The sequence below is a fragment of the Orcinus orca genome, chromosome 2 (genome assembly GCF_937001465.1).
Source record: "Orcinus orca chromosome 2, mOrcOrc1.1, whole genome shotgun sequence".
Taxonomy (NCBI): Eukaryota; Metazoa; Chordata; class Mammalia; order Artiodactyla; family Delphinidae; genus Orcinus; species Orcinus orca.
Window position 1 is genome coordinate 107,315,972 of NC_064560.1, and position 22,691 is coordinate 107,338,662.

The 22,691-nt window shown below is 46.5% G+C and overlaps 1 protein-coding gene across 1 annotated transcript in view; it reads right to left on the reverse strand.

The window, feature by feature from the left end:
• GLDN (gliomedin) overlaps positions 1 to 22,691 on the reverse strand; it is a 68,759-nt gene that overhangs the window by 13,251 nt on the left and 32,817 nt on the right. The window contains exons 3-5 of the mRNA XM_004281274.3: positions 11,138 to 11,155; positions 10,663 to 10,770; positions 389 to 526 (exon numbers count right to left, since the gene is read on the reverse strand). Coding sequence (XP_004281322.1) covers positions 389 to 526; positions 10,663 to 10,770; positions 11,138 to 11,155 — 264 coding nt within the window. The remainder of the gene's footprint in view (positions 1 to 388; positions 527 to 10,662; positions 10,771 to 11,137; positions 11,156 to 22,691) is intronic.

The window sequence follows — 22,691 nt, forward strand, 5'->3', positions numbered from 1 at the left end:
TCAACTCTGAAGCTGTGCTTTCTGTCTGTTGTCCTCTGAGGTATTTGAAATTGCTCGCTTACTTGTCTTGTTCTGGATTGTGCTGGATTTAATAGCTATTTGGAAAAAGGAAGCTTACTTCATCTGAAATCCATCCAGCCATGACACTTAGACCTGCATTATCTCAACTGCTCATGCTTAGATATCAGATTTGGTCTCACCAACAAACATTGGGCTTACATGCATGGTTCTCTCCTTGTTGAAAGCACAGAACTCTAAAACATGCTGAGAAACAGATGGGCACATAGGCAGCTAAGGAGAGAAGACCCGGAGCAGCCTTGGTGCTAGAAGCCAGGCCAAGTTCTGGGCCCATTCACCCTGGGAGAGAGCCTGAGCGCCAGCCCCTTACCTGAAGGAAGTACATCATTAGACACGTCCCCTTTGTCTCCCTTGTCACCCTTCTGCCCTGCTGGGCCCTCATTTCCAGTCAAGCCCAGCTCACCAGTGTCTCCCTTTTCCCCTGGAGTTCCTGTGGCTCCAGGTGGCCCTGAGAAAAAAAAGATTTATTAGCCTGTTGTGCAGGGAATTCTGGCACACTAACTACTTTGTAATATCGTACTTTGTATTTTTAAGGTGAAGTAGCTTCAGAAACCAAATACATAACACTTCATAACCATTTTAGGACAGCAGCATGTTCTCAATTCATGAACGAATAGTATCTCCAGGTGCTTCTGTTGAATTCTTTTTAGAGACATTTGGCTGGGCCAACAGGTTGGAGAGGAGTGAACCCCTAGAAGGACAGTCACAGCAAGAGCAGAAAGAAGGTAAAGCCTAATTGGAAGTCTGCCCTCCCCCACCCCACGCCCTCCTCACCCCAGCAGGAAGGACTGAGAACTCAGAGGGGTTTGTTTGGCACCATAAGGGTGGATGTTGTCCTCTGCATTATCTGGTATATTCCTCACAACATGGGAGTGGTAGGCTGGTCAGTTATCCTTACTCTCATTTTACAGAAGTCGGAACTAAGGCCTCAGGGGTTACAATTGATGCTAAGTGAGAAGCAAAAATCTTGATTCCAACTCCAATGCCCTTTTCTGTGACATTCCAATGCAAAATGCTTTTAATCAAAGTAGCAAAACAGGTAAAGCTGCCTTAGGACAAGCATTACAAGGGATGGTGATAGTGTGAACAAAATATAATGGAGGAAATCTCTGTCTCTGCTCACAGGGAGGCATCACTATAGGAACTACAGTCCTACCACCCACAGCTAGGAATAGTCAAGATCTATGCAGTGACTCATCTCAGCATTGTACGACAGCAGCATAGTTAGTATTCTGATGCCTGGGAGAAAGGAAGCAAACAACATGCATAATATGATTGCCTCGGCTCATAGTAGTTTCCACACAGCAGCTCAGGGACGGGGAACCTAAACAAGGCCCACCAATTTCACTGAGGTGAGGAGACAAAAAGTAGAGTTTGGGGAGATAAAGGTGGCTAGGATTCATGAGACAGAATATGAGAGAGGGGGTAATCATATAGAAAGAGCTCTGGAGAACTTCAGAGGTGTTTCCTCAAGTCTTTGTCAGAGTAATAGTCTGTGCAGGGTGAAAATCTACAAGGTAGGGAAAAGAATGAAAAGAAAGCCACTCACTACACAACTCTCAGAGCTTGCACAGGGAAATGTTCTCATTCCCACCAGTCAAAGCAGAGAGATCTCAGAGAATGGTGCGCTGTTAGGTCGAGTCCTTGGAAAGTCTTCTCTTAGTAGTGAGGCTAAATTAGCCCAAGAGTCAAGGCTGCCGTGGATCTATCATAACAAAGCTTAAAAACAAGCTTCAAAAGGATTAAACTGAGCAGAAAGTAGTTTAACTACCCAGCCAGATGTCTCTAAACTGTAGTTTAAACTACTGAAAGTAGTTTAATCATTTAGTCAATGTAATGTAGCATATTAATAATTTAAGTAAGAAAAAAATTATATGACCATCTTGGTGGAGGCAGAAAAGACATTTGATAAAATACAACACCCATTCTTAATAAAAATTCTCATCAAATGAGGAATAGAAGGGGACTCCCCTGGTGGTGCAGTGGTTAAGAATCCACCTGCCAATGCAGGAGACACAGGTTCGAGCCCTGGTCCAGGAAGATCCCACATGCCGCGGAGCAACTAAGCCTGTGCGCCACAACTACTGAGCCTGCTCTCTAGAGCCTGCAAGCCACAACTACCGAGCCCACGTACCACAACAACTGAGCCCGCGTGCTGCAACTACTGAATCCCGTGTGCTTAGAGCCTGTGCTCCGCAACAAGAGAAGCCGCTGCAATGAGAAGCCTGCACACCACAACGAACAGTAGCCCCCACTCGCCACAACTAGAGAAAGCCCGCGCGCAGCAATGAAGACCCAAAGCAGCCAAGCAGCCAAAAACAAATGAATAAATAAAAATTTATGAAAAAAAAAGAGGAATAGAAGGAAACTTCCTCAATCTGAAAAAGGGCATCTATGAACAAACCTACAGCTAACATCATCCCTAATGATGAAAGACTAAATGATTTCCCCCTAAGATCAGGAAAAAGACAATGGTATCCATTCTCATCACTTTTATTTCACACTCTACTGGAGGTTCTAGCCAGTGCAATAAAGCAAAGAAAAAGAAATAAAGGCAAACAGATTAGAAAGGATGAATTAAAATTGTCTTTATATGCAGACGACATGATTATTTATGTAGAAAATCTACAAAAAGGTTGCTAGAACTCATGAGCACCTAGGCACACTGAAAGGGAAAGTGATTACTTACTATTGTGCAAAGGTATTGCCAGATATGGATCAGTTAATACGATACCCTATTGCAGGGATCATTTGCTCATTTTGACAAGAGCCTCCTGGAGATACTGCTCAATAGAGATATTTTTCAAAGGGGCAGAGATTTCAGGCAATAAGGAAGAGCCAGAGGCAAGTTTTAGTGCAAAACTTCAGTTTCTCTCAACCTCTTTAACCAAGAGGGCTTAGCATTCATTGTTTTTTCTAATTACCTTGCCAGTCCCAAGCCCCTTCTTATAGGTTCTGGCTGAGTGACTGCCCATTCACCCCTCTCCTGTGCCCCATCAACTCGGCCAATCCCCATTCTCCAATTGTCATTCTGTGCCACTGCAACTGTCTTCCCCCCAGATTTAAGACCAATTCTGAACCCTACCCCCAACTTCCTACCAGCCCCATAGGATTCCTATACAGCTGTCCAAAGAGAATCATAGAATTCCAGATCGGAAGGCACCTTAGGGGTCACTTAGATTAACCTCCCATCCAACCCTGAAAGCCCCTCTCCACCACCCGACTGGCTCCTTTCAAGCCCTTGCAGCAATGGGGAGGTTGTTATATCACATCACACCACAGATCGTGCTGGAATACTCTGCACTGCCATCGGAGGCCATTATTCCCTAAAACATACATCTGGAGCTCTTAGCAGCTTTCCCTTATGCCGAGGGAATGATAAGGTCTTCCAGACTCAAGGCACCCTACACAGACCATCCCAAGGAAGTCAGCAGTATATGAAAGAAACTTAAAGTGTTGATCACTGTTAAAAAATGTGGTGAACAAAGAAATATTCACTAGATTTCAGCCAACTACTAAAAAAAACAACTCAGTGGAAACCATGCAATTCAGCTGTAGATGGGGGTCAGAAGCCCCTGGTTCCCTGCCTCTGCCAGGGGTGATCTTGGGTGTCATCTTGCACTGATGGAGTTGCTGGGGACACAGTGGAAGAGGATGTGAAGAAGAGCAGGGACCTCTCTTAATCAGGGACCTCTGCATGAGCACACGTTCTTTTGTCAGTATTTTAAATAGGCAATTTAGCACATTATCTGAAGGACACAAAAGAGAATGTTGCCATAGTGTCCAGCCAGCACAATGCACCGAGTATAACTGATACCTCCTAAAGGTGTCACATGACCTACATTCAGCAATGCTCAGGGAAATGGTATCTTCTAGTTACTTAAGGGGTTTCTTTTTCAGGCATTTATTCTAGTCACAAAGAGCCTCTGCATAATCGTTTGATTTCCCCTTCTTTTCTTTTATTCCTTCCTCTTATGCATTTTTCCCCCTTTCTCAAAAAGGCAAGGCGTGAAATAGAAAAACATTCATACTGTAATGCAGCTGCTATAATGCAGCCTGCACAGGGGCAGGTGTTTAAAGCTCAGGATATTAAGGACCTTTGCTTATGGGTGTATTCTGACTCTCAGCTATGTCTGCATGATAATTTTTCAGCTTTCATTAAGAAAGGGTAGGGGATGTTTTGACTACGTACCGTCTTTGCTGCCTCCACAAAGTTTTCCTTTGTCTTGGCCACGCACTGGCCATGGTGTGTCAGAAGTATACCGCCACCTCATCCGAGGACTTGAATGTGGCACTTTCTACCTTCCCCTGACTCAGCTGTGCACAGGGACACTGTTAAACATTGTGTGGCCTGGACCTCGGCATTGTTGTCCCGTGATTCCTGGCAGGCTTTGAGTCAGCACATTCTGCCAGGAAAGAAAGGCCAGATTCCTCTTGCTTCGCTCGGGCGCTGGGTGTGGCTTTCTGCTCTTTTCCTTCCCCGGTGGCGCCCACTCAAAACAAGCTGTTTTCCCAGCTTTAGAGTTTGGGGTTGTGTGACCAGCTGGGGTCAACGCCATCATCTTCACTGCAAGGGGTGAGGGAGGACATCTTATTTTTGGCAGGACCATCTGTGATCGACTGAGGCAGAGGAAAGGGAGCCAAGGGTGTTAGGAAAAACCCGGACCCAAGACTGGGATGAATAAGGAGGAGGGCGTTTATTTCTGTTTTGGTGGAGATTCGATTCTTAGAGAAGACACTGAGGCATTAACTCTTGAGTGAGAAAGTGAGAGGCAGATGGAGGGAAAGAAAATGCTTGGTTTTGAGGCATAGCACGTCAAACTTCGAAAAAGACGCTAGTTGCAAAATTGACAACATGTAAGTCCAATTCTTCTCTCTAAATCTAAGTCAGTGTTTTCAAATAAATACAGGCATTTCCACTCAGATTTCCTTCCTCACCCTTGGAAACAACAACAACAGTAATATCTAACACTAACATAGCACTTGCTATGTGTCAGGCCCTATTCTAAGCACTTTATATATATATTAATTAATTTAATCTTCCTTACAGCACTATGAGGCTGATACTATGACTGTTCTCATTTTACAGATAAGGAAACAGAGTGATTAAGTAACTTGCCCAAGTGCACACAGCTAGTAAGCGGAAGATCCGGGACCCAAACCAAGACTTCAAGCTCTGGCTCTGGCCTACTGCACCCTTGTTCTTAGCATCCCTAAGGTCAGACATTGAGGGTTATCTTCATATTTCAATATCCTGGAAACAACTGTTGGTCTAAAGCTCTAAACTCTGGTTTCGTCAGGTTAGTCTTCTTCTCAAGAGCCCGCAGTGGCTCCCGGCGGCCTCCAGCAGACATGGAGCTAAAGGCCCTGACCCCACCCCAGGCTCACCTGGGTCCCCTCTTATACGCAGGGGCAGCCTCCTTAGAAGTTCCTCTGAGCGTGGCCTTTCTGTTCTCCCCCCTGCAGTGCCCTCCCCATCTCCCCTCTGTTTGTGTCCAAGATGTTGATCACACTTATCTCTCTTGTCCTTTACACTTGTCTCTACTGTACAATCCGTCCTCTACACTGGATCCTATTTGTTCATTATCTGCACAGCAAAGTTCAGATTTTTCTTCCGGCAGTATTCTCTGGTGTGTAGTATAAAGCATCTTCATATCAGAATAACCAGTTATTGAATTCATCCTGTATATACACTATATCTTCTCTTTCAACAGGACTGTAAGCTCTTATGGACAGAAATTATGTTCTATTCTTCTCATTCATGCATTCCTTCATTTTTCACTCATTAATTATTTACTGAGCCTCAGCTGGGGTTGGCTGAGAGCTATGCCAAGTAATAGTCTCTCCTTCATAGGCAAACACTAGAGCAGGCTGTTTAAAAACCGGAAGCCATGCTAGAGTTGTTGGAAGACAACCTCCTTAGCGTACAGAGGAGACCAAGGCCCAATGAGGGACTGACCTGCCCAAGGCCTCAGAGCCAGTCGGGGTTCGAGGCAGGTGCTCCCAGAACTCCTTTCCTGGCTCCCCTCTGCCAGGAGAGCAGGGACCATTCTTTCTGCCTGACAGGTTAGTACTAATTGAACTGTGCGTTCCTGCACACGTCCTGCGGGCCTCTCTGAAGGGCTGGCGCTCTCCCAGCCTCCTGGGAAGACTCAGGGTCAGACTCAGCATCATCCTTCGACAATTAACAGCACTAGCTCCCAAGGCCCAGCCTTCCTTCCCTCGGCTCGGGCTAACGCCGCTCTCACAGCTTGGGCCCGACCTCCTCGAGCCTAGACGTTTAGTGCAGTCGTGTTTAAGAGCAGGGGTCCAGGAGTCAGAGAGGCCTGGGTTCAAATCCCACCTCCTCCACTTATTAGCTTTTGGACATTGGACAAGTTACGTCCATTAGTTCAACCATGACTTGATTGCCCTCTTTCGCTGGCTGTTCCAGGCTCTGGAGGTTGAGTCTAAGCGAGAGTGACATGGCCTGGTTCTCATGGACCTCACGTTCTCCCTAGGGAGTCAGACCATCGGCATATCAACAGGCAACACTGGGAGAGAATTTCAGGGAGTGATATGTTATTGGAAAAGAACAGGGAATGTGACTGAGTTGGTGAGGCAGGGGCCAGACACAGAGGTCAGGGACGATCTTGAAGAGGAGGTGACTTATAAGCTGAGATCTGCTCTGTGGGAAGGATGGGCCTCAGGAAGGGCCGGGCCACAGCAGCGCAAAGGCCCTGGGACAAGGTTGGGCCTGACCTGTTTGGAAAACAGAAAGATAAGGTTTCTTCATCTGGGAAAAATACGGCTGGTAAAAATATCCATCTCCTTGGGGTTGTTGTGAAGACTAAATGAGGTGAGTGTAGAGAGGACTAGGTAGTGTGCCTGACAGTAAATGTCAGCTATTTACTATTGACCAGAGGATCACTGCTAGAGGGCATGGTCCAGCCTAACCCAGTCCTATCTCTGTGGAACACAGTCTCTTTTTCCTGATTTTGGTAATAGCACTTGTTGTTCCCTCTTTCTGGAACGCACGCCCACTCCTCCCCTCTCCCACCCCTTGCCTGGCAAACCACTAACGATCCTGGAACTCTCAGCTGAAATGACGGTCCTTTGTTCTCCACAGCCATGATCCTGGCCCAGCAGGTCACATCCCGCATGAGTCCCTGTGGCTGACAGAGAGAGACCCCAGACCACTAACCCGAAGGCTCTGGAAGGGCCTGGCCCCCGCCTCCCATCTCACCTTGCTGCACGCCCCCTCCCCCAGCTGCCCCAGCAGGGCCTTGGCAGGTGTGTGCCCTCCACCTGGGCAACCCTCTGCCTCGCCCTCATCCTTCAGGTCTGACCTCAGATGTTACCTCCCGACCCGCCCTCTCTGCACTGTAGCTTATAACACCCTGTTCTTTCCTTCAAATGTGCACCTCACATTGTGATTACAGATGTATTTGCGTTGACTATTTATGTCTGCCTCCCCACCAAAGATGGAAAGTTCCACAATAGGGGCTACGTCTATTTTGTTTCCCCACTAGTACTTGGAACCCTCTCAATAAGTATTTGCTGACGAATGTTCCCATCCTCTCCTGCTGTTCTTCCTGCTGCTCAGTCTGTCCTTGGCCTCCTTTGCTGGCTCCTCCCCTTCTACTTGGTCACTATACGCTGTTACTGCTCAGGGCTTGACCCAGGCTCTCCTCTGCTGGTAGCTCCCTCCCTAAGGGACTGCACCCTGGCCCACAAGCCCATTGCCTTGGGTGACACCCTAATGTATACCTCTAACCCCAGGGACTTCTCCAACTGCAGACCTGCATCTTCAAGGCCCCCCTCCTCCTGGATGTTTCAAGGCATTTCAAACTCAGCACATCCCATGCTGAGCCATGACTGTCTCCCTGGACCTGAGTCGATCTGGGGCCCCTCACTTCAGGGAAGAGCAGTCAGGCAGGATGAAAATCTCACAGTCAGTCTTGGTGACCCCTTCCCCTTCCTCCTCATATCTACCTTCCCCCAAGTCCTGTTGATTTCACCCCCAAATGTCACTCAGCTCATCGGCCTTTGCACACCCCACCTGCATCCCTTCCGCCCTCACGCTGAGTAGCTTCTGCCCTGTTTCCCTAACAGCAGCGCCTGTGCGCTCACTCCAGTGTGTCCCCCACCAGCAGCGGTGGGGGTATTACAGAAAGGCAGATGTGATCATGTCACTCTCCTACCTGAAACCCCTTCGTGGCTTCTCATGGCTCCTGGAATAAAGCCAATTCCCCTCCGTGGGCCTGCCAGCTCTCGTCCTGCCTCCCACTTCCTGCAATTCTGTTGATTGCTGGGTGGGATGGGAATCCATCCTGGGCTCAGGAAGGGATCAGGGGAGGGAAAGCATAGCTATGCGGCTTTGGCAGGGTGACGGGGACAGCACAGCCCTTGCTCTGGCGTCGGATGGTCCAGGCTAGAGTCTGAGCTGGCCGAGGGCTGAGTAATGCTTCCAACAACCTATTCATAGAGGTAGCCTTTTCAAAACCTCCTCCTTTCCCTCCTGCAGGCTCCTTTGTGTGGCTGCCAGGGAGGTGTGCAGGGCAGGTGTCTGAGTACAAACCCCAGTTCTTAAAATTCTCAGGGCTAACCTGATTTGGTCTTGTTACCTCTCTGGTTTCAACTTGACCATGCTCACCTCTCATCCTTTCTGTCTGGCTACGCTGGCTTCCCTGCCACTCCTCAGCGTCTGCAGGTACACTGGACTTACAGGCTCCACTGGAACCCTCTCCCCCAGACAGTCCGCCACCTGCGCTCTCCTCTCCTCCAGGTGTCTGCTCAAAGGTCCCTTCTCAGGGGGCTCACCTGGCCTCCCAGCCTACAGTCACGCCCCACCCTACACACTTCCTATCCCTTCCCCTTGCTCTATTTTTCTGTTTAGCACTTAGCACCGCGTAACAGACAATATATTCTATTTATTTGTTGATTGTCCGTCTGCCCAGACTAGGATGTCAGCCTCATGAGGGCAGAGATGTTGTCAGCTTTTTCATTTCTGGATCTCCAGCATCTAGAATAATACCTGCCACATAAATATGTCTTACAGAAATAAACAGACTTTTTCTTTTCTGCCCTCACTGGGTTGTGGGCTGCATGCTAAGCATATCTCTTCAAAGCTAGAGATCTGTCTCAGACCTTTTTGGAGCTACCCCTTTCTCACCTGACCCACATCCAGTGCTGCATGGTGGTCCCTCCCCCTCACTGTTGGCTCTCATAATACTCATTACTGAATCCTCAGGACTGGATCACATTTCTGGGGTCTTTCTGGGATAAACCAAGTGCCTGAACACTGACGGTCATCATTAACTGATGCTGATATTCATTTATAATTATAGTTATTATCTGACATGTAAGGGTCCATTCTGCTCTGCAGTTCTGGCTGTAACTGCTGGACTTCTGGGGACGGAGTTGACATGGGCTGCGTGGGCCCATTTTCACAGAGGCTGCCCCTGGGAACACAGGTATGCAGGCTTTTGGCAAGTGGCAGAGCCCCTCAACAATTTCCTCCCTTTCCACTGGCTCTCACTCAAATTGTTTAAGAGCAGAAACGCTGGAAGGGGTTCCTGTGTTGTCTGGAAGAGTTGTTCTAGTGGTTCTTCTAGCCTGGGGCCTGTCCAGGTGAGTTGGGGCAGTGTAACCAAGAGATTGAAAATAGATAAGAGGGTTAGTGGAGCCTCCACCCTCAGCTGTGGCTAAGAACCACGCCTTCCTTGAAGCGTCCTGAGGAGTCTCTAACCCCTGCCCTCAAGCCTCCACTGTGCCATGTGCCAGCTCTCTTCAGGTGACTCTGCCCTGGTTTTCCCCATGGACTTCCCAGGACTGGTGCTCAGAGCCCCTCAGAACTCACCCTGCCCCAGCCTCCAGCCCTCAGACCCTGCCAGGCCTTACCTGAGCCCCTGCTGGTCACTGCTCCCTGACACATCTGACATCTTGGTGTTTCCAGGTCTTTGTTTGGGTGGTGGCAATGCCACCACTCACAGCAGGGCACAGGAGGTCTCTCAGAGATGCCAGCCACATCTTCTTAATAGTCCTGTGACCCCAGGACAGGAGACCCTGACAGCTGGGACCACACAACCTGAGTGTCAGCCTGGATGCTGCCTTTCTACTCAAATCATTCTAGTGATTCCTCCAGCCAGGAAAACCTAGAGGTCAGTATCAGTCAACTGATTTTCAGTCAAACACAAAAATCTGCTGGGCAGGAGCAGGCAGTGAGAGGGTCGGGCAGGAACGACCCTTGAGAGAACTTGGGGTACCAGCACAGACAGCCTTCACAGCCCGTGTAGTGCCCCTCTCCAGGACTGCTCACTCTTGCCCCTTCCATCTGTCTGTCTGCATCAGAGCAAGCAGAGGAGTGGACATCAGCTCTCAGGTATACTGCTTCTCTCGGGCAGACTGGATATAAATCTTATCAGGGTTGGACCAAAGAGAAGGCCCTTGCTGCCCCAGAACACAGCCGCTTCCAGGCAAGCATTAACCAGCCTTGCATTCAGAGATGCAGCACTTTTCCCCCACTGCGCCAACTTTGGTTCATCCAAAATGCAATAATGGAGACAAAAAACAAGGAAATGAATTAGAAGAGTGACAAAATACCCATTTTTCCTCTTTTTCCATTTGCTCCTTTTTCGCCTTTTGGGCCCTGGGGACCAGGCCGTCCATCTGATCCATTGTGTCCTGGTAACCCACCAATTCCTGGAGGTCCTGCATCAAAACACGGGAAATGGGAACATTTAAAAAAATCTTAACAGAAGTTAACATGACTTCCTTTAGCCAGTGAAACTGGCCAGGCATTGACGCCTCTTCCAGATCTTCTCCTGCTTCTTCCTTTCCTTCTCTACCTTCCCTGCCCCCGCCTGAAGCAGTGACAGGTGGGGAATGGTGACAGCAAGTTCTCAAGTGGGAGGGAACAGGAGAGCTGGTGATTGGGGTAGAGAGGAGGGGGACACAGTGATAGTCAAGGCTGCCTTCAGACTCTTCTTCCTTCCCTGCCTCAGTCCCTTATGAGTGATCCTGGGGGGCCAGCCACCCATATCCTTCCCATGAACTTGGAAAATCCATGGGCTCTTACCTGCTGGGCCAGGTGGTCCTACAACAGAAAAAGAAATTTAGATGATAAACCACAGATGGAAGAAAGTGAAGCCCACACCACAACCCAAAAAACAAAGAGCACCTTCCCCCTCTTAAAACGTACTAATCATCTATGGGCCCTAAGGAACCACCCCATGCCTTTTATTTAGAACTCAGTATATTTGCCCAAAGATTCTTAAAAACAATTCAACAAAGACCCGTTTGCCAATCAAAACCACTTTTGCTTAAGTTCCAATGGACTAAGAATAATTTCTAAGTGGCTTCACTATAGACTCATAAATCAGTCATCTCTCAAGCAATCAATGTAATTAAATGAGGCTTGGTGACAATGTGGGTGGGCACTAGTGAAGCCCTGGCACAGGTAGGTGTCAGGAAGTGCTGCTTTTGCATGGCTGAGATCCAGGTGTCCCAGGAGCAGCCCCAAACACGCTCATCCAGCCAGCCTGTCTCTTCTAGGCCACCAAGGGGAATTGAGAGCAGAAGCTGGTTTGCTTGGTCTCTATTTTGTTGCATAAAATAGCCTGAGAAAGCTCGAGGGCCCAGATCAGGTAACAGATACCTTTCTTAGTGTGTAATTACCCAAGGATCTAAGGGGTTCACGTGAATAATTTACACATAATCTAACACAATAATTTTGCTTCCACAAATAGTCTTAGTGTCAATTATTCCATTTAAGCACTTGGACAAGCCAGTGAGGTCGCAACGTGAACAGTTGAGGGTCTTTTGTTTCTCCGGACCACATATAACAATCACCAATATTGGAGTGGGTAGGTCTTTCTAAAGATCCAAGCCTGTGACTCTTCAGAAAACCACCATTTATACTGATGAACCTAGTGGCAGGGCAGGAATAAAAATGCAGATGTAGAGAATGGACTTGAGGACACACTGGGGGAAGGGTAAGCTGGGACGAAGTGAGAGAGTAGCACTGACATATATACACTACCAAATGTAAAATAGATAGCTAGAGGGAAGCAGCTGCATAGCACAGGGAGATCAGCTCGGTGCTTTGTGACCACCTAGAGGGGTGGGATAGGGAGGGTGGGAGGGAGGGAGACGCAAGAGGGAGGAGATATGGGGGTATATGTATACATACAGCTGATTCACTTTGTTGTACAGCAGAAACTAACACACACAACATTGAATAGCAGTTATACTCCAATAAGAATATATATATATACACATATATATCTATGTATATATATATATATCTATGTGTGTGTATATATATATATATATATATATAAAAGAAAACCACCATTTACTAAGCACTTCTGTGTGCACCAAAATCTTCCCATAAGTAGAAATCTTGATCCTTGTGTCTGCTGTGTTTGCAACCTATCTGAGGAAGGCGAATACTTTGAAACCACAATGAGATGAGGGAGCTACAGAGAAGCAAACCCCTACAGAGGTACCGGGGAAGTCTGGGCACATGGCAGTCAGAGAAGGCCCTCAGAGAGAGTGAGCCTTGAGCTGTGGCTCTGAAGACACAGTGGCCTGAGATGGCTGCAGGGGTGAGGGCTGGGCATCCCATGCAGGAGACCAGCTGGAGAAAAGGTACAGGGGTGGGAGCTTGCGTGATTCAGGGTGAGAGAAAGGAGGAAGAATGGCTCAGCTGGAGTGTGTAGAGATGAGGCTGAGGTGTATACTTGGCAGAGGGATGTGGGGCAGCAGCACTTAAAGACCAAGTGGAGGGGTGTAGACGGTATGTGCAAGGCAGTGCGGAGCTACAGTAGATTCTTAAGCAGCGGGGGATGACACTGATATCTGCGTGTGTTTGATATCCTCTCCGTAGATGGATGTGGAATAGAACTAGGGAATGAGATGAGAGAGAGAAAGAGACAGGGAAGGAAGGGGGTGGGGCAGGGAGAAAATATCCAGAGGATCTTTGTAGTTAAAGTTTGGGACAAGGTTGTAGATAAATGCGGTTGGTGACTGTAGAGTTCTAGAGGGAGCTAGACATTCGAGAGGTATTTCAGCAGAAGAATGGGCAGGACATGTCCATGTCTGATTGGGTAGGAGACAGCTGAGGAGGCCTCTCAGACGACTGAGCCTGGATACTGATAAGCCTATTTGACAGACATGAAAACTTTTGGAAGAATAAGTGTTTGAAGGTATGCTTTCAATACATACAGTCCTATGTTGGGCAAAAATGATTTGCTGAAAACGGCACAGCATTTTCTAGGGTCAGTGTAGCCTGTAGTCAGTGTGGTCAGTTTACCGCCAGATGGCACACACATGCCCTGGTAAGGAGGTGATATGGCCCTTTGAGAGCTGTCAGAAGAAATCAATCAATCGTCAGTCCCGACTGCAGATGGAGCCAAATTCAGATGTGCAGATTGGTAGAAAAAGGTAAACAAGCAATAATCAACTGTATATAGTAGGTTTCAAGAGTTCTCAGGGAGGGATAAATTGGGAGATTGGGACTGACAATATACACACTACTATATATAAAATAGATAACTAATAAGAAACTGCTGTAGAGCACAGGGAACTCTACTCAATACTCTGTAATGATCTATATGGGAATAGAATCTAAAAACGAGTGGATATATGTATATGCATAACTGATTTACTTTGCTGTACAGCAGAAACTAACACAACATTGTAAATCAACTATACTCCAATAAAAATTAATTTAAAAAAAAGAGGACAGTCCAATAACCATTTCCATGCAGTGGAGTATTGGAGAGAGGGCCTGGCTGGAGCTGTATACTTAGGACACATTAGTTATGGCCAAGGGTATCACTATGACGAAGTGTTTAGATTAGGGTTTCTTGACACTGACTGACCTGAGATCCTTGATACCCTATGGCTACAGTTTTGACACATTTGAGGCCACAAAATCAACTAGAATGCTTGTAAAAATGCAGATACCTAGGCCCCATCTGGAGATTCTGATTTGGTTTGGATTTAGAGTAAGGCCCAGGAACTGGCATTTTTACCAAGCACCACAGGTGTATGGGATGCAGTTGGTCCTGGGTCCCCTCGACCTGATGTGAAAAATTTCTGGGAAAAGAGTCAGTCACTCTCCTTAAAGGGGTTCCTGACCTTAGAAATATTGGGAGCTACTAGCCTTCAGGTAAGAGTGAAATGTCTGAGCCAAATTTGGGGATGTAGAGAGGGGGACATACCCCATCTGGAGGGAGGCAGGTGATAGAAGAAGCACCAGGAAAGAGAGAATGATCTGAAGATGGAGGAGGGAAGCCAGCAGGTCTCATGCCTTGAAGCGAGAGAATTTCAGAAGAGAAAGGATGACAAACGGTTCCAAAGAGCTCAGGAGCAGAGTGCTACAGTGACGATGACTGTCCCAATATCCTGGGACGCCAACTGAGCTGCTCACGGCCCCTTACACCCAGAAGAAGCCCCAAATATAAGTCATTATAATAATGTCAAATGTCAAATGTGTGCCTACTAGCTATTTAGCAAACCATCTTTCAGAATTTTTTTTAGCTCCTGACCCTTCTCCTCTTCTGGAATAACAGACCCTCTAGGAACACGTGTGGGCAGCCACATTCATGTTAACACTGTACGCAGGGCTGTTTCCTGGGCCTGCCAGCAGTGCAGCTACACAGGACTCCACGCTAAGAAGGGAGCTCCCTGCTTGGGTTTAAATGCTCTGCAGTTGCCGTTTGGACATTCTTAACCATTTTTTCTTTGAATTTGTGCTTTGTCTGATGGGACAGTGGAGCACGGCCCAGGGGCTTTGAGTCTTGGTTGGTATGTGGCCCTGCCTCCTATCTCCTCCCTGCCTCCCTAGGACAGATTTTCCACTGCCTGCTCCTGTGCCCCTTGACGTGTCCTCCCCACTCCCTGCCCCATCAGTGTCTGCTGCCACCTGCCACCCCAGTGGGGGCCCAGGCTCGAGTGCAGGGGAGGCTAGCGTTGGGTGTGTGCCCTGCATGCTTTTGTCCCAGGGAGCCCCTATGCCTGTGAGGGTCTGTACTCATGCGGTGAGTAGCCCATGCCTCAAGGAGTACAACATTAAGTAGCAAATAAAAAGCCCCACCATGGCATGTCAAGAGAGGTTGTGGACGACAGGAAAAAGGCTTTTTCCTGCTTCATGAACAAGGGACCCTGCATTTTCATTTTGCACTGGGCCCTGCAAATGGTTGGGTGATTACCCCACCCAACACTCCTAGCTGGAGTTGATTAGAATTGGGTAGATGCATGGTAGGAGCTGAACCACTTAGATTTTTTTCTCCTTGCAGTCTAAAGTTGACCCACAATGTCCTTACTTATGTAAAGTAGAGGTCTGTGGACGGCCATGCACAGTGAAAACTGTCAGTCTGCAGAGAGAAGAAAATGAAGGAGAGAGAAGCAGAGATGAGGGACTGGGTGTCTGCTAGAGAGTCAGAAAGGCTGAGAGAGGAGCTGTGTGGGTTCCCAGTGGCTTTCCAGTTCCTGGCTCCAGCTCCCTGGGTCAGGCTGCTCCCACTGCCCTCCTGGTCTGTCTGTGAGATACCCTTCTGTCTCATGAGGCAAGCTTTGTTTTCACCAGGCTGGGTTTCATTGTCATCTTCCTGGACCCACAGACAGACTGCGTTTCCCTGCCTTCCTTCCATGGTGGGGGTGGGGAAGTGAGATACCTCCAGGCCTGACCTTTTAAAGCACCCAATGGGTGCCATCCTTTGTTCTCCTCTCTTCCCTTGGGAGTGACCTTGGTGCCTGGTGCTCAGATGATGGAGCTACAAGACAGCAGCACTTGGATCTCTGAGTCCCCAGAACTGCCTAGGAGAGTCACCCAAATTTCGCTGGACTTTGTGCAGTGGGAAATAAGCCTTTGCTATGTTAAGCCGCTGAGATTTTAAGGTTTAATTTTTACCAGAGCATGACCAAACCTAGCTTGACAAATACATCCCTCTATCTTTTTAATAATTTATAATCTCTCACCCACTTTTCCTCAGATAAGCTCTAATGGGTCCCTGCTACAAGCAAACAGTAGAATCTTAATCGAGACAGGATATATAGGCACCAGAGTTATGGGGGGTGAACAATAAAGAAGTGTAAGTCTCACTTCCTGTCTTCAAGGGCAGGCGCTGACCAGTGGCTAACGCTACAGGCTTCTGAAAAACCTGACTCCTTGGATCCTCCCACCACAGCCATTCCAAGTCATAGGAGAAAATGTTTATCTCTAATTTCCATTTAGTAGCCTCCCTTTTCACCCTGGATTGGTGTCAGAACTGATGTTGCCTGACCCAAGTGACCTGCTTAGCACATCAATGACCACAGAGGAAGTGGCTACACATTTCCCAAAGCCTTGCTGGTAGAGGAAAATAAGAAGCCAAAAAATCCAAATAGATTTATCATTGCAACAAAAAGAATAAAACACATAGGCATAAACCTACCTAAGGGCACAAAAGACCTATATGCATAAAACTATAACACTGATGAAAGAAATTAAAGATGATACAAACAGATGGAGAGATATACCATGTTCTTGGATAGAAGAATCAACATTGTGAAAATGACTATACTACCTGAAGCAATCTACAGATTCAATGCAAACCCTATCAGACTACCAATGGCATTTTTCACAGAACTAGAACAAGAAATTTCACAGTTTGTATGGAAACACAAGACTCTGAATAGCCAAAGCAATCTTGAGAACGAAAAACGGAGCTGGAGGAATCAGGCTCCCTGACTTCAGACTATACTACAAAGCTACAGTAATCAAGACAATATGGTACTGGCACAAAAACAGAAAGATAGATCAATGGAACAGGATAGAAAGCCCAGAGATAAACCCACGCACATATGGTCACCTTATCTTTGATAAAGGAGGCAATAATAAACAATGGAGAAAATACAGCCTCTTCAATAAGTAGTGCTGGGTAAACTAGACAGCTACATGTAAAAGAATTAAATTAGAACACTTCCTAACACCATACACAAAAATAAACTCAAAATGGATTAGAGACCTAAATGTAAGGCCAGACACTATCAAACTCTTAGAGGAAAACATAGGCAGAACATGCTATGACATAAATCATAGCAAGGTCCTTTTTGACCCACCTCCTAGAGAAATGGAAATAAAAACAAAAACAAATGAGACCTAATGAAACCTAAAAGCTTTTTCACAGTGAAGGAAAACATAAACAAGATGAAAAGACAACCCTAGAATGGGAGAAAATATTTGCAGATGAAGCAACTGACAAAGGATTAATCTCCAAAATATACAAGCAACTCATGCAACTCAATGTCAAGAAAACAAACAACCCAATCCAAAAATGGGTGGAAGACCTAAACAGACATTTCTCCAAAGAAGATATACGGATTGCCAACAAACATGTGAAAGGATGCTCAACGTCATTAATCATTAAAGAAATGCAAATCACAACCACAATGAGGTGTCACCTCACACCAGTCAGAATGGCCATCACCAAAAATCTACAAACAATAAATGCTGGAGAGGGTGTGGAGAAAAGGGAACCCTCTTACACTGTTGGTGGGAATGTAAATTGATACAGCCACTATGGATAACAGTATGGAGGTTCCTTAAAAAACTAAAAATAGAACTACCATAAGACCCAGCAATACCCTGAGAAAACCAAAATTCAAAAAGAGTCATGTACCACAATGTTCACTGCAGCACTATTTACAGTAGTCAGGACATGGAAGCAACCTAAGTGTCCAATTGACAGATGAATGGATAAAAAAGATGTGGCATATATATACAATGGAATATTACTCAGCCATAAAAAGAAACGAAATTGAGTTATTTGTAGTGAGGTGGAAGGACCTACAGTCTGTCATACAGAGTGAAGTAAGTCAGAAAGAGAAAAACAAATATTGTATGCTAACACACATATATGGAATCTAAAAAAAAAAAAAAAAAAGGTTCTGAAGAACCTAGGGGCAGGACAGGAATAAAGATGCAAACGTAGAGAATGGACTTGAGGACAAGGGGAGGGGGAAGGGTAAGCTGGGATGAAGTGAGAGAGTGGCATGGACATATATACACTACCAAATGTAAAATAGCTAGCTAGTGGGAAGCAGCTGCATAGCACAGGGAGATCAGCTCAGTGCTTTGTGACCACCTAGGAGGGTGAGATAGGGAGGGTGGGAGGGAAACGCAAGAGGGAGGAGATATGGGGATATATGTATACATATAACTGATTTGTTATACAGCAGAAACTAACACAACATTGTAAAGCAATTATACTCCAATAAAGATGTTAAAAAAAGTTAAATTATTAAAAAAGAAAAAGGAGACATGTACCACAGTGTTCATTGCAGCTCTATTTACAATAACCAGGACATGGAAGCAACCTAAGAGTCCATTGACAGATGAATGGATAAAGAAGATGTGGCGCATATATACAATGGAATATTACTCAGCCACAAAAAGAAGTGAAATTGAGTTATTTGTAGTGAGGTGGATGTGCCTAGAGTCTGCCATATAGAGTGAAGTTAAGTCAGAAAGAAAAACAAATAACCGTATGCTAACACATATATATGGAATCTAAAAAAAAATGGTTCTGACGAACCTAGGGGCAGGACAGAAATAAAGTTGTAGACGTAGAGAATGGACTTGAGGACATGGGGAGGGGGAAGGGCAAGCTGGGACGAAGTGACCGAGTAGCACTGACATGTATACACAACCAAGTGTAAAATAGATAGCTAGTTGGAAGCAGCTGCAAAGCACAGGGAGATCAATTCGGTGCTTTGTGACCACCTAGAGGGGTGGGATAGGGAGGGTGGGAGGGAGACGCAACAGGGAGAATATATGGGGATATATGTATACGTATAGCTGATGCACTTTGTTATACAGCACAAACTAACACAACATTGTAAAGCAATTATACTCCAATAATGATGTTAAAAAAAAAAGAAAAGAAAGTAAGGCCTGGTTCTGCTGCCAAAGGAAGAGCTAGTGAAAGATGCAACTTCATAAACCTGATATTTCCAGGCCTGGAACACCTCCGAGGTCTGTAGTCTTGACTCTTTCCTACTCCTGCTCCCAGCAAGGACTCCCTGGGGCTCAGGATTCATGCGAGCCACAGCTTCAGTGCCAGAGAGGAGCTCTGGCCAGAGTGGGGGTGATCCCCTCTTTCCCTTGGGAGGCAGGCATGCTTGGCTTTCCTTACGGGATGGCCTGACAGGGTCCAAGCCCGAATCCACATTTGGAGCCCGAATCCACCAACACTAAAACAACTTGCTAGTTTGCTCAGTGAGGCCAGTTGAGTGAGAACATCATCAGCTACACTAGCTGTTCTGAGAATGGCCTATCCATTTGTTTACCAAGGGTTGAACTGTCTACAGATTTGAGGCCTCAGTTCCCACCCTCTGTGTTGCTGGTCCATCCTCTGCAACCACCCCTGCTGCCAGCTATTCTGCCAGTCCCAGGGCACCTGACATGGGAAAGTATGTATCTTTCCTCACATGCCCCCATTAAACTGAAGCTTTGGTCCAATCTCATTTATTTGGTGCATTTCAACTTTGGATTATGACCATGGCAACCTTAAAAATGAGTACAGTAGGGATGGCAAATACGTTTTTTTGTTTTTAATTTCATTTTTTTTTGCCATGTTGGGTCTTAGTTGCGGCACGCGAGCTCTTTGTTGCGGTGCATGGGCTTCTCTCTAGTTGTGGCGTGTGGGTTTTCTCTCTCTAGTTGTGGCGTGCGGGTTTTCTCTTCTTTAGCTGTGGCGTGCAGGCTCCAGGGCGTGTGGGCTCTGTAGTCGTGGCGGGTGGGTTCCAGAGTGCGTGGGCTCTGTAGTTTGCAGCACGCAGGCTCTCTAGTTGAGGCGTGTAAGCTCAGTAGTTGTGGTGCGTGGACTTAGTTGCCCCGTGGCATCTTAGTTCCCTGACCAGGAATCGAACCCGTGTCCCCTGCATTGGAAGGCGGATTCTTTACCACTGGACCACGAGGGAAGTTCCAGCAAATAGCTTTTATTTCAAGTGCCAATTCTAATCAATTAGTACAACTTTCTGCAACACCAGAAAAGAATGACCTGAGACCCGAGGCCATGCTTGGCAGCAACTGTGATCCACTATTGATGTCTGCCTGGAAATAGGATAAGAAGTGTTATCACTGGGTTGGAGTCTTGTGGCTGCAAGGAGAATGGGCACTGTGGATTTCAAGCAACTCTGTTGCAACAAGCAGTTCAGCAATATTATGGTTTAGAGATTTTCCAACAAGCCCCTACGTGGAGGCCACTGGAGGTGAAGAATTACCCAAGACCTGCCTTCTTCAAGATATCTGCTCTTCCAGCAGATATGCTTCTGGGGTCCCAAGGAAACCTGGGCTCAGGGGTAAGATGCATCCAGAAAACCACATGTCATTTGACAAACTCTGCACTAGCAAAAACCCCAGACTACTCTAGCTAGTGAAGTGCCCTCACTATTCACCTGAGAGGTCACCAGATGCACAAAACTACACGGCATCTGTCTTTGTCCCCAGAGCAACCACAGCTGAGTCCTGGGAAAGGGACAGGAATGGGGTTTCATGGTCACAGCTGGACTAGCCTCAAGTCACATGCACCTGCTTTTTTAAAGATGAATCCAGTGTGGAGCTACATCTTGTTCTCAGGCCCCAAGCCCAGGGTCTGCCCTGGCAATCCTTCCTGAAGGCATTTTCTGGGAGTTCTGGACCAAGGCTCTCTGCCCCTCTCCCCGAAGTTCCCCAATTCAGTCCTGGGTCCTGTCATCTCCCCGCCCCCAATCCAGGCAGCTTGGCCTATCCCTAGGTACCTCCTTGCCTTTCAACTTGCACTTTTCACACCTAAGTTTTAATTGAAGGGCTTTCTGTGTAAAAGGAGGCCCAATTTCAAGCTATCATGAAAAATGAAGGGGCTGGCATTTGAAAAGCATTTTTAGGTGCCAAAGAATAACCTCCTCAACCCATTTCCAGCATAGATGCGATCCCGCCAGTCTCTCCTAAGTGGTCTCAATAGCTCCAGCCCACATTCACTGAACAGCTTGGCTCTCATTCTATCACTATAAAATTCAGAAAGAAAGAGGCTTTTCCTGTGCCTCTCAACAGGGCTTTTGTGCCTGTAATTCCATCCATTTGAGCATTTCTCTAGCGCTCATTACTGTCACACACGGGAACGCTGAAAAGGGACTCCCGGCGATGGAAGAAAGGTGCTTAAGCCACAAGGGTTTCAGAATAAAGGATCAAGCTGTTCTGAAGATATTTAATTTTCTGTGAGGGCTGAAATGTGACTTGAGTAACTCAATTAGCATTTTCTAAGAAGCCACAGGATTATGGCTTTTCTCTCTGAGGCTAAACTAAGCGAACAAGAGTCAGACTTGGACACAGAGTTCCTCAGAGAAGCATCTTTCTTACCAGCCCACCACTCCTATTAATCACTTACATAAATCACAGGTTTAGTCATTCAACAGACTCAACCAGAGTTGAGCTCCTAACACACAGCAGGTAACGAGAGGTACTGGGGAGAATATTGCAGAAGAGGTTTCTTACAACTGCACACACACTGTGCACTGTGAAGTGACCAGGACCTCCCCAGAGCCTGGGGCCATAGACTGAGGAGATCCAACACAAGCTTCAGATGGCTTCAAAGTCTTGTGGTTATCTTTAAAGGCCATGAGAGCTGTGCATTTACTCCATAAAAGGATTTTTTCTTTCTTTTTTTAATTGAAGTAGAGTTGACCTACAATATTATATTAGTTTCAGGTACACTACATAGTGATTCAACATTTATATACATTATAAATTGATCACCATAAGTCTAGTAATTTGTCACAGTACAAAGTTACTGCAATAATATTGACTGTATTCCCTATGCTGGACACTACATCCCCATGACTCATTTATTTTATAACTGGAAGTTTGTACCCCTTAATCTCCCTCACTTATTTCACTTACCCCCTAACCCCCCTTTCCTCCCTGTTTGTTCTCTATATCTGTGAGTCTGTTTCTGTTTTATGTTTGTTCATTTGTTTTGTTTTCTAGTTTCCACATATAAGTGAAATCATACAATATTTGTCTCTCTCTGTCAGACTTATTTCACTTAGCATATTACCCTCTAGGTCCATCCATTTTGCCGCAAATGGCAAAATCTCATTCTTTTTTTTTTTTTTTTTTTTTTTTGTGGTACGCTGGCCTCTCACTGTTGTGGCCTCTCCTGTTGAGGAGCACAGGCTCCGGACGCGCAGGCTCAGCGGCCATGGCTCACGGGCCCAGCCGCTCCGCTGCATGTGGGATCTTCCCGGACCGGGGCACGAATCCGTGTCTCCTGCATCGGCAGGCGGACTCTCAACCACTGAGCCACCAGGGAAGCCCTCATTCTTTTTTAGTGGCTGAGTAGTATTCCATTGTATATATATACCACATCTTCTTTAGCCATTCATCTATCAATGGGCACTTAGGTTGCTTTCATATTTTGGATATTGTAAATAATGCTGCAATGAACATAGGGGTTCCTTCTGGCTATGAAGTTTCTGCTGAAAAATCAGCTGATAGTCTTATGGGGGTTTCCCTGTACATAACTAGTTTTTTTATTGCTGCTTATAAGATTCTTTAACTTTTGACATTTTAATTATAATGTGTCTTGGTGTGGGCCTCTTTG